Source organism: Plasmodium vivax, chromosome 12, assembly GCF_000002415.2.
Source record: "Plasmodium vivax chromosome 12, whole genome shotgun sequence".
Lineage (NCBI taxonomy): Eukaryota > Apicomplexa > Aconoidasida > Haemosporida > Plasmodiidae > Plasmodium > Plasmodium vivax.
Genome location: NC_009917.1, coordinates 1,476,942 through 1,489,338, shown reverse-complemented (window position 1 = coordinate 1,489,338; position 12,397 = coordinate 1,476,942). Strand labels below are relative to the sequence as shown.

The 12,397-nt window shown below is 44.0% G+C and overlaps 2 protein-coding genes across 2 annotated transcripts, besides 7 other annotated features; one reads left to right on the top strand and one right to left on the bottom strand.

Moving 5' to 3' along the window:
* Positions 1-802: 802 nt before the first annotated feature.
* PVX_117040 (derlin-2, putative) lies at positions 803-2,157 on the bottom strand (the record flags this gene model as incomplete). The annotated part of the gene is made up of 5 exons (XM_001615653.1): positions 803-959; positions 1,061-1,200; positions 1,382-1,475; positions 1,700-1,773; positions 2,005-2,157. 5 exons carry the CDS (start codon positions 2,155-2,157, stop codon positions 803-805), a joined length of 618 nt encoding a protein of 205 aa, XP_001615703.1.
* Positions 1,847-1,890: a microsatellite.
* Positions 2,158-4,354: 2,197 nt separating the features above from the next.
* Positions 4,355-4,378: a microsatellite.
* A 126-nt stretch (positions 4,379-4,504) lies between these two features.
* Positions 4,505-10,607, top strand: PVX_117035 (hypothetical protein, conserved; the record flags this gene model as incomplete). Its single annotated transcript, XM_001615652.1, has 2 exons — positions 4,505-5,605; positions 5,806-10,607. 2 exons carry the CDS (start codon positions 4,505-4,507, stop codon positions 10,351-10,353), a joined length of 5,649 nt encoding a protein of 1,882 aa, XP_001615702.1. The 3' UTR covers positions 10,354-10,607.
* Positions 4,756-4,824: a microsatellite.
* Positions 8,109-8,161: a microsatellite.
* Positions 8,520-8,560: a microsatellite.
* Positions 9,115-9,186: a microsatellite.
* A 358-nt stretch (positions 10,608-10,965) lies between the features above and the next one.
* Positions 10,966-10,990: a microsatellite.
* Between the last annotated feature and the right edge of the window lie 1,407 nt (positions 10,991-12,397).

Genomic DNA, 12,397 nt, shown 5'->3' with positions numbered 1-12,397 from the left:
CATTCCTTATTTTAACAAAAAGTGAATCATCTTTAAAATAATAGTCATTATTAATCCGTTCATGTGTAAAATTTGTATTTATAAATGATCCATTAACTAACGTTTTTAATTGAATTTTGCTAAAAAAAAGTTTAAAATTACAGATTTAACAAAAAAAAAGAAAAAAAGGGGTTAGGACAAGCAGCACACCGCTTCGGCGTAGCACCACTTCGGCGTATCACCGCTTCGTCGCAGCACCGCTTCGTCGCAGCACCGCTTCGTTGTAACACCACCTCGTCGTTACGCAGCTGCCTCATCGATTTTTATCTTCGCCACTGAATGGATGCTTGTGCGTGCTGGCATGTGGCCAAAGACATAAGCACGCCGCGGCAGGAGCACACTCACGTAACACGCACGAACGCACGCACGCCACTTAAAAATTTTACATAAAAACAAACTACTTTAATTATACAAGCACCATCATTCTGTGGAGAAGCGGACTGGTGCATGCATAAGCGACCAAGCGAGGTCCTCGATATTTTTAATTTTAAAAACAAACACCGCGTTGTGTAATTTTTGCAATTCGGAGAATCACACGTGCTTACTGCTCCTGCTTGAGCAGCCATTTCCTGAACGGGAAAAAAAAAAAAAAAAAAAAGCCAAAATGGTCATAAAATTGTAACAAAATTGTAACAAAACTGTCACAAAATTATCACAAAATGGCTGACCAGAAAAAAAAAATTATGACCGGCAAGGTAAAAGTGCCAAAACTGTGGCTGTCCGTGCCCATTTATTATTTTCCTTTTAATTTTTATTTCTTTGCTTACAAAATTTGGGGGGTTTTAAAAATTTGCGTGTTCTTGGCGACGGGCATGAGGGGGAATACGTTCGTGAAGAAGAAGTAGATATGTCCCACTAGAATACCAAAAAAGTTATCATTCGAGTTGTAGTCGACAATTAGGGAGAGCAAGGTTAGCACCCTGTGGGGGGGAAAAAAAGGGGGGCGGAGGGATGAGGTTTGTCATGTTCTCGTTACCATGTTGCTCTCGTTGCTATGGCTACGCGCTCCGATGGGGCGTACCACGGCAGGTAGGACGCCTTTATGGTGAAAAAAAAAATGGTCAGGCGCGTCGAGGAATTGTTCTTGCTCCACACATAGGTGATCACATTTATTATGCAGCTGCTGTAAAAGTACACCCCCCCGAAAAGGTACGAAACGGCCTGCAGTGGGGGAAAAAAGAAGGGAAAAAATTAGCAAACATAGGGAAAAAAAAATCTTTTGCTTCTTATCCCCCTTAACCTTGGTCGTCTCCCCACAACGTGTGCGTCTCTCTAAAGAGATGCTCCTCCGTTTAGCAGCCCACGTTTAACCGCAACGCTTTCGCGCGCCGCATGCACATACCAGCAGCATCATGCAGGACACAATAATCATCCAGAGGAAGTCGGCCGAGTTATTCCTAAAGGTAACATCTTCCAGTGAGCTGCAGTAGTATATTCTGTAGGGCAAAAAAAGGCGTATCGTTTTGCTTATTAAAGAGTGGTTACTAAAAAGGGGTTGATTTTAAACACATCTTAAGTTGCTCATCGTGTTTTCTACACATGAATGTCAGTGTGTGGGGTGGGCAGCAGCCATATCCACATTTGTGCACGCGAACAGGTTTATATGTACTGCCCCTGGTGGGGAATTTTCGCGTTTTCTCTCTTATGTTGCTGTAATTACAAAACGTAGGCATCCCAAAAGAAATGAAGCCCAAAGGACCCGAAGTACAAGAAGCAGGTGATGAGTCTCCAGTACTGCAATGGAAAGGTTAGGGGGTGAAATGTATTCGCCCCATTTGCATGTATATTACTGCATACCCCCTTTGCTCATGGAGAAGTGACTCAAACAGTGTCACATGCGAAGAAAGGGGTGGGGGGTACACATAGACGGCAAAAACAAATCAGCCACAGGGAGAAAAAAGGGACAAGTTCGTTTCTCTACACAACTCAGGTGTGATGTTTAGTCCCCCGTTTTTTCATCACTACCTGATGCTCAGTCAAGACTAAGTTCCAATTTAGGTATAAGCTCAAGGGGGATATGACGTCCAGGGAGCATAGGACCATCAGAATGGAGGAGAGGATGAGGTATAAGCGAGTTATTAGCGGAATTGTGCTGAGGAGCTCGCCCAACTGAACCATTTTTTTCTACTTTTGTTGACTGATCGGAAGGTCAATTGAGGCCTTTGGCCAAGCGCCCCGCAGGTAGCAGCTCGGGGGGGATGCTCGCTGTTCGTAAGGATTGCCTCACGTTTGGTCTGGTCGAATTGCTGCACGCGAGGGTTACTCTCTGCTCGTTTGGACTGCCAACCGTTGGGAACGATTCACCGGGCTTCTCAAATCTTCTGCTTATCCGCTGCGAATACCTTTTGGCAAGTGCTTGCTACTCCTTTCTGCCGCGCCCTCCGTTTTTAATCGTCTTTACGTAGAGAGTGAAAAGATGTCAAAACGCGCATTTAGTCCCTTTGGCGCAAAAACGAGGGAAAGTTTTCGCATTTCCGCTTGACTCATATGTACATGTACACAATGTACGTGTCCTTTTGTGCACATATAACAATTGGACGCTCCAACTCTCCCCCCCCTTTGGGATTCCTTATGATGGCCAAAAAAAAAATAATAAAATAAAACGCCTTTACGAAAGAATGGTGAGGCGGAAATTGGCCATTTAAATTGCGGCACGTCGCACGGATTTGTTCATACTATATTGTACCAATTTTGTTTCTGTCAAATAGGGCATTCTGAGTAAATTTATTTTTCCCCTTTCGCATTTTTGTTTGTTTAATTTCTGTGTAAATCTTGTGCCTTATTTCTGGCTCTTAATTATGCTGCCACGAGCATGGCAAAAAATCCGATCGTTCGTTTTTTTTAAGTTCATTTAATTTCTACCTTTCGGAGTAAATATTTCTTTTTTTTTTTTTTTTTTTTTCGCAAAATTGCAAACGTGGGGAATTGCTCCAGACCAGTTAATCCAAACGCGCGCGTACAAGATGATTAAACCTAGTTGACGCATATGGATACGGACGGATACCCGCATGTGTATAAATCCTCCACCATTTTAACCGCCGCGATCGCAGAAACCGCTTAAAATTGCATACATAGTACACAGATATCACTGCACCTCTTGGGGTACCCACTTAAGCGCTCGTTTATGTTGTTCCGTTTTGGGTCTCCTCAGGAAATGACGCGAAAGGTTCATTTCTACAGCACTTGGTTTATGTGCATTTTGCGAGGAACATGTGATGAGAGGGGGCGCACTGGAAAGATGTACCACGGATAAGAGGTGTGGTACATGCTCGCACGAATTCCCTTCGGTGGACCCTCCAAAGTGGTTTCCCCTTAAGTGTATCTCGCATACGCACATGTGTGACAATCCAGACGGTGTAAATGAGCACCTCCTATGAGGAGAAAGTGGAAAAAAGTGGAAAAAATTGGGAAAAAAAATGGAAAAAAAAAATGAAAAAAAAATGGGAAAAAATGGGAAATAAAAAATTGTTACCTTAACGAGGCAACACACTGGATGAGTTACAAAGATGGCGACATCGTGTTGTGGAAGTTCATTCAGAGGAGTTTTCCAACACATAATGAGGGGGGAATTTTCCAGGCCCCTTCACCTTTTAGCCGTATGGAAATATTCGCATTGGTATCTCCACTGCACATTTTATTCAATTTAATTGGCGCGAAATTATTTGCCTGTCACACGTATGGGGAGAGTCTACCAACTCTGTGTAGGTCATTGTGATCCCCCATTTGAGTGCCCTGCAAGTTGGCCATTTAGCCACATATGCCGCTGAACCCTTCGTGTGTACGTCTGGTCTAAACCAGGTGGGGGAAGCGAAGGCGAAAGGGAGACACGCCCCCCAAGCTGCTTCCACCTTTTTTCCGCTTAATTTTTCATCCAGGAAAGTTGCACATTATTTTGTAAAAAAGTATGACCTGTTCAGGTAAAAAAAAAAATAATAATAATAATAGTAAAAAAAATAAAATAATGCCCCTTCTGGGGAACAAAACGGATAACATTGCATAGCAAAAGCGAACCACACGCGCCGTGCGCTGAACAGCCGTTCATTCTACCTACAAAACGGAAATGCTTCTCTCTCGTAGGTTTGGAAAAATCGGTGAATCATATTTTTTTCGCTCCCATTTGATTGCAAAGCGGAAGAGCAGGGAACGGCTCATATGCGTGACGACTGCGCTTATAAACTTGGCGTTTTTTTTTTTTTGTCTTTTTTTCGTCCACGGGGTTTGCGCTTGCCTATGCGTTGATTTGCGGCGTTATTGGGAAGGGTTTGCCCTTATTTAGTTTTCTCCCACAAGAAAATCGCATTTTTTTTTACCTCCCTTATAACGCTAGCCCCTCGTTCATGGCTGTCCGATTGGCCAATTTGTTCGAGCTGCCTGCGTGTGGGCGACCCAAGCGGCATTTGAGGGGAACACCCGTTTCTCCACATCTCACGCAAGAGAAATGCATCTTAACATAAAAGACATAGCAATGAATATGCAAAGAGAGGAGAAGAAGAAAAAAAAAAAAAAAAAAAAAAAATTCCTAAACAAGTTGAAAAGTTTTTTCCATATTTTAAGGACAAAATTCTGGAATGTAGGAAGATGCAAGAGGAATAGGAGAGTGTCCATATTATATTATAATGACGATGAATATATAAGCGAAAATAAAAGCAACATCATCGTGAGGGTGTTCCTTTCCCCCGTGTGGTCATTCCTCCGGAACAAGACAAAGGCAACCATAGGGAGGTTGTTAAAATGGGGAGGATTTTTCTACATATGGGAAAATGCAGCGCTCTTTTTGCCGTTTCAAAATGGAAGGAATAGGAAAAAAACAAAAGATCTGGAAGAGGAACAAAATCAAGCCATCCTACGTAAGCTAGACCGATGCGTTTTCCTATACCCGATAACGGATAACCTCTCCAACAAACACATGATACAAATATGCAAAAATTATTTAACGAACATGTTATTTTATGTGCACAATTGGGGCAGCACTAATGGGGAAGTAAATTACAAGGAGTGTAAAGAAATTGCAAAAATGAAAAAGTTGTTTATCCATAAGGTTAACAATTTAAAGGCCTTCAACGCAGAAAATAATCTCTACATTAGTGACGATTCTTTGATAAACAAAATTATGGTTCGAGACAGTAGGGCCACACACCATCATTATCACAGAAACGAAATGAAGGAGGCGAGTAATTTTTGCAAAATTAGGAAGTACGAGCAAGAGTGTGTGAAGACGTGCTACATCCCAAATGGGAACCCTCTACGGAGTAGCAACAATGGAGAGTATATTTGTATGCACTACAAGAACAGACATCAGTTAATATTTCGCGTGATTATTAACCGGCTGGGAACATTTTACTTTTTTGTTTTTTTTACATCCTTTTTGCTTCAACAGATGTATCATTTTAGGACAAATAATTACACATACTTTGCTCTTAGTTTTTTCGTCCTCTTCTTCTTTTCTGCGTTGAAAGATCTTCACACGATCGCTCAGCGGATTGGCACCGAGCGGGGGGTGAACGCTAAGATGTGCAGGCGAGTCACTCCTGTTGGTTTGGTGGATGTCCCTTGTGCGGAGGTTAAGGTAGGTCTCGGCGGGGGGGGTGCACTCCCTGGGGAAGAGGGGGGGGACGCGCCAAAACGGGATGGGGATTTCCCTGCCCTACACGTCCCTCCTTCATCATTTGTGCGAGAGATCCGCCTTCCCAGTGAGATGCTCACCCGTTTGTTAAGCCGTTAGCTTAACCGCTTAACTGCTTAACCGCTTAACCGCTTAACCCGAAGGTGGGTGACGTGCTCTACCTTGAAGAAAACGAAGAAAGCCCCGCAGACATGGTCCTCCTAAAGTGCAGCCACGACGACGTGTACGTGTGTTCAAAAAACCTGGACGGAAAGACGGACCTCAAAATGAGGAAGAGCCTTCTGCTTACGTCTTACTTACCAAATATTTATGACATGTTCAGGTTAAAAATAAAAGTGATGATTGAAAAACCGCATAAACGGCTGGACAAAATGAACGGCTTGTTTATTCTTTCGAATTACCACTCCTTTGTTAAGAGTATGTACAGCGACTTGGCATGTTTGCAAAACACATTTTTCAAAAGTGCCACTGGAAAGTTTCATCATGCGAGTGAGGTTTTTAATTACCTCATTGAAGACACCTACATTGAGAAGGCCTACAAATGTGTGGATTTTCTCATACGGCGGTCTGCAGTCCCTTTCGGGGAGCCATCTGTCGGGGGTGCCTTCACAAGTCCGCCCCCCGAGGGGAGTACAACTACCCCAGCTGGAGGAATAGCCACCAATGGAAAGGCCACCCATCTTGACCGCACCCCCAGCAACGACTTCGTCAACCGAGGAGCCGAACCACAGGACACCCATTTCGAAAACTACATCAGTAAGTTCCACTCCCAAAGTTCATCACCCATCGTAGGGGACGAAAGTGAAGAAAACTACAAAGAGCAAATAGGAACAGAAAATGTCATCTGGTGTGGTAGCAAGATTGTGCGGGGGAAAGTATATGGCCTTGTCGCCTACGCAGGGGCAGATAAAAAAACGAGCATTCTAGTGAGCAGGGCAAAAAATATATCAGAAGGGGAGTGTAAAGCCAAGTGGAGAGCATTGCAGATGTGGCTATTTCTGGTATTAAGCGTATGTCTCTACTTGTGCTTACAAGAAGAACGTCCACTTGGAACAAGCCCATTGATCAGCTTTGTTAGGTACTTCCTCCTGCTACTCCCATACACGCCCTACGTTAATAATATGTACGCCTACTTAATGAGCAAAATTTCGTTTTATATGTTACGGAAGCGAAAAGCCATTCCGAAGTTCTCTCTGCTTAACTTTGACATCGTCGATCGGATTAGCAGCACGTCTTTTCTGTTGTGCGACAAGGAGGAGGTGGTCAGTGGGGAGGGGCTGAAGCTTCGCGGGGTGCACTTTCTGCTTGGCGAGTTGGAAGACAAGAGTGGGGGGCGTAGCGGTGGTCGTAATGGCGAACGTTGCGGTGGCCGTAATGGTGATCGTAGTGGTGGTCGCATTGGCGATGGAAGCGATGACCGCAAGGGCAACCTTCCCTACTGGAGATGCCTCTTGCAAGCACTCCTAAACCTTGTCGACTTCAACCCCTACTTGTGCGCGCCCCCCACAGAGGGGCCACAGAAAAACGGCGCACTTTTGAAAAACATAGACCGGTACGGCCTCCCACTGGGCGGCAGAAACAAAGGAGACAAAACGGACAAGCTGTACAGAACAATCATCAGTGATATCTTAAATTACACCACGGACAAATCGAACAAAATATTTTTAACCCTCCTGTGCATGCTATTTTGCAATGTAGCAATGGTTAGCGGAAGAGGGGTTAAAAAAAAAAATGAAAAAGAGCGCACGCTTCATTCAAAGTGGGATTCCATTTACTCCCCATGCCTGGAGGAAAACATTTTCATAAACTTTGTGAAGTCTTGCGGAATGGACGTTTTTAGAAAAGATGATTCCAAAATCGCCGTCGGAATTTTAACTCCCACGATTACACACAACAAAAAAGGGAAAAACGAAACACACAGTGTGGGTAAAAATAGCAGGGACAAAGGGAGGGAGAAAAATGTGTGCAATGGCTCGAATGAACGATCTTCGGAGAGGAGGGGGAAAAAAAAAAAAAAAAAAAAAAATTATGAACAGGTCAGGCAAAAATGCTGGAATTTTAAAAACTCACTACAGAATGGCGGCATTTTTAAAATGTCCAACGTGGCGGAAAAGGTAGACAGGGGGGAGGTGAAATGTGAGCGATTCCACGTGGGTAATAACGAGGGGGAGGAACGTCCAGGAGGTAGCGGTGATAGCGGTAGCGGAAGAAGAGGCGGGCTTAGCGACGAGTTTAGCGGCGGGTACAACAGCGGCTGTGGGAAAGGCCGCGCCGCGAGAAATGGCCGACGCGAGCGTTGCCGCCCAGGCAGTGGGGACCAAAAGGGAAAAAATAAAAGGGTGAAGACGTACAACTTTGACATGATAGACGCATTGTCTCTCGACTGTAATGGCCAAGTCATATGCACCCTCATCTCGTACAATGAAAAAATATTCTACTTAGTTAAGGGGCCTGGCGAAAAAATTGCTAACATGTTGTCTTGCGAAAGGGGAAAAAAGAAACTGAGGTCGATTTCAAGGCCCTTTTGTGCCAAAGGCTTTCGCGTAGTTGTTTTTGCCTGCAGAGAAGTTGCACAGAACGAATTAGATGAATACAAAAGGGTGAGCAGCGAACAGGGAAAGAAGCTTTTTTTTAAAAATGTATTCGCTAGCAATGTGGATGTGCTAGCCATTGCGACGCTGAAGGATGGGATTAACGCTAATGCTAAAAAATGTATGGATTTGTTTAAAAGAGCGAAAATAAAAACGTGGATCCTCTCTGGGGAGAAGAAGGACAGTGTTATAGCTACCTCCACGTCTTTACAGCTGCTGAACGAAAGGAATTACGTTTGTCACCTGAGTAGGAGAAGGCTCACACGGATGGTAAGGAGCAGAATGGGGACACTCCATACACTCCAGAGTAGTCCCCTATCGGGTATCTACACCAGCTGTGATTTCCACTTGGGGGCACCATCTCCCAGTGGGGGTCTAACACTGCGAAGGGGGACGCTACCCATGTGCAACATCTGCAATGCAGACTATGGCAGATGCGATCACAACGAGTATCTTATGCAAACGAATAGAAGTTCACACAAATTGGTTCTGCCCAGACCGGATGCGATCCACGAAATGTGCGCTTCCAACGGGAGGGTCAACACGGGCGAAGTGGACAACAATCAAACTGCAAACTGCTTTGGAGCCGAATTGGAGCCTACCGGACAGACGTGTGGAGACACTAACAGTGTTTTTTTCCACCCCCCAGTTGGAACAGTCCAACCAAAGAGGGCGGCTAAAAAGATTTCTCCACGAGAGGATGGAGCTTTATCAAATGCACTGAGCGAAATGCTGCACCAGTTTAGCTGCCCCTTTGGAGAGGCCGAGAAAAAAGGGAAGCTTGAGGGGGGGAGTGTCCAATTTGGTAGGGAAAGCCCAGCTGACAAGCAAAACGAACAGCACCTCGACCGAACGAGTGATACGCAAAGGAATCCCCGTAAGGTTCCCCCCCTGCAGAACTGCGTGTACATCGTCAAGGGAGACATAATTGACTACTACTTAAAACACGGGAAGAGGGAATTCATGAGGGCATTAACCCTATCTCGGTGCGCCCTCTTCTACGACTGCAACTCTATCCAAAAGGGGAAAATAGCCAGATGTCTGCGCAGTGCAGCAGATGGGAAGCATGGGGGTGGCCTTATATGCTCAGTAGGAAACCATGCGAAGGACTTAAACATGTTCAACGAGGCAGATATAGCTATCCGGGTGAATAAGCATAGCGGCACTAATGTGAGCAACCTCTACGCAGATATGGAGGTGCAATCATTTGAAGACCTTAGTTGTATATTTTTTTTATATGGTTACAGAATTAGTGAGAATGTTCATTCTTTGGTTGTGGCTAGCTATTACAGAGGATTTACATTCCTATTTTTACAATTTTTTTTTTCTTACTTTTTCGCTAGTTGGCTATCCATCTTGTCCAACATTTGCCTGCTCACCTTTTTCGCCTTTTTGTTCATCATCACTTTTGTGACGATTGCCACCACGCAGAATGATGATGCGTGGGTAGGGCACTCTGGTGGGGCTAACTACCACCTGTTGAGGAGAAATGCACTACGAAGAGGGGATTTACAAGGAAGGTTGTTTTCCCTAAAATGGCTTTGTGCTGCCATGTGGGTGGCCCTATACCAGGCCTTTGTCCTCTTCATGCGGGGTTATTGTGCGGACTACGGGTGGGGTGGTCTCCCCAGTTGTGCTAATCCGCTAGGGCGCCTCCCCACTCTACAAGACCACCGCTACCTCCTCGGTGTGCATAACGAAATGTACGTGTTTCCTCCCTTATTCATCACGCACCTGTTGCACAGTCTGCTTTTCCTTCCTGCCGCAAAACGGAATTCTTATTTCCTCCTGCTTGCAGCCCTATTCATTTTATTTTTAATCGCCCACAAAATGGTGTTAAGCGCACTACATCACTCTCACTTGGCCTATTTTTTCAAATTTGATTTCGCCTTTTTTGCATACACTGCTGTCACTCTTGGCATTGTTAACGTGCCGATTGTTATATATTATGTGTTTTTAAAGTGCACAGCGTGGGGGGCAAAGTCGGCAGTTAGGCATATGAAGCGCTCTTTTGAAAGTCTGTGTTCTGGTGCGCATCAAATTGTTCATATTGGGAGTGTCAGTTCTTCCCTCGATGCCGTTCCCTCCTTTTGTGAGTAAGTGTGGCAAGGGGGGGATTCACTTTTTTTGTGCGGGATGATATGCCCAATTTGACCGCTACACGGACATAATTCCACTACTCACCCTATGCACTTGCATACACCTCATACGTGTGTGCGTCAGATTTGCTACACGACTCTGCATATGCCAGTTTGTACGTACGTGTGGTCCCGTGTAAGCGCCTTTCCCTATCCCGCAATTTCACCCCGCCATTAGTGAAAATGGGAAGGTTTTCTTTTTTTTCCGTTTCGTGTGAACTTTTTAAGAAAAACCAACTTTGGCAAATGGCGTTACCCAGTATGCGTCGGCGAATTATTTTTTTCTTTTTTTTCGTTTTTTTTTCCTTTTTCAGGGTGCGAAGGGGGTGTGGTGGCCCTCCTCCGTTGTTTTGGCAAATATGCGGCGAAACGTATACCATTCCTGCTCCTAACTTTTCGCATACTTTTTCCCCCTCATTTTGGCAAATAAAAGTTTCATTTCACTTTTTCCCCATTTTAAAGAAAAATTGTGGGTGAAAAAAATTTCCATCCTTCTTTTATGTAAAGGGAGGAATAATTTTTCGTGGGGAAAGCGAAAAGAAAAAAAAAAAAGGGGACCACTTTTTCCCCCAATGAGTTTGGAGCAGCACCAAAAAAAAAAAAAAAAAAAAAGTTACAAAATTTGTTTTTCTCAAAATAGTACGCGAAATGGTATGATCAACAGGTGATTTTTTTTTTTTTAATTACAATTTTTGGGCCTCTTAAAAGGGAAAATAAAAAATGCGGGCGGAATGAATGGCATTTTAAATTCCTCCTTGTGGCGCATTTCGTACGTTACTATGCGTACGCATATTGTATATACAATGTAAGCATATTCCTTCCTGCGCGCCAAAAAAAAAGGGGTGAAGGAAGGAGCCTCCCCCCCCTACACTGCACTACGCGCTCAGTGCGTATTTTACCCCCCTCCCCACCTCCTTCGTATTTTATTACATGCCATCACGCCGCAAAGGTGAAACATTTTCCCAGCGGAAGGTATATTGTCAAAACGTTTAAGTGGAAACCGGCAAATTGAAGCATTCCCCCATAGACAATGCAATGCAACAAAAATGAAACACTTAAATAATACATAAAATTGGCACAATTGTATAGAGAACAATTCCACTGGGAGGGGTTTCACACTGTGAAAAAAAAAAAAAAAAAAATAGCTGTTGAGGGAAAGAAAAAAAAACACCCCAGCTTTTTTGGTGGAAGCTTTAAAAAAATACACCTTTTTTTTTTTTTTATATTTTGGCTGTATTTTCCCCAATGGCTGCCCATCCCGCATATTTTGTGGCAAAATACATACCATTTTGCGAAGCTATACAAATGTATGTTTTTTTTTTTTTTCCTCCCCCCGTTGGCTTTCTCTCCCAACCATTTGGGCAGCCCGTATTAATGGCATCATTTTGAACACTTACGAATATTATGCTTCTTTCCATTTGTCCTTTTCTCTTTCGGGTCAACCTTCTTTTACTCAGCACACGCGAGTGTATAAAACAAAAAAAAATTAGGGCGAGGTGATGAAAATAAATTTATTAATATGTAGAGGGGCAAACCGATCGGCGATGGGCCGCAAAGGGGCACAGCTGTGCGCACAAGCGGTAAAACATAACATATATAAAATGTACAGGTATAAATATATAGGCATAAAATATGCATATATAACTATACAGGTATAAAATTACTGTAAAAATAATACATATATAAAACTGGTTCTGCTTTACGGGTACAAAAGGATATGCGCGTTTTCACGTACATGTGAGCCATTTTACGCCGCGCGCTGCATACACGCCGCTCGAGCGCCCCCCGCGCATCGTGCATACGCATTGAGGAAAAAAAAGTTGGTTCTCCTTGGTTTTGTTCCCCCAATATTTCAAACAGCCTTTCCGTAACGAGTAGTTGGCCTTTGGCCCGCAGGCCCATCAGCATACAAGAAAAGCGAAATGCATACGGCACATATGCGCGTCAATACCACATGGTTATATACCCGTGCGCCACCCTCTGTGCATACAATCGTATATTACATA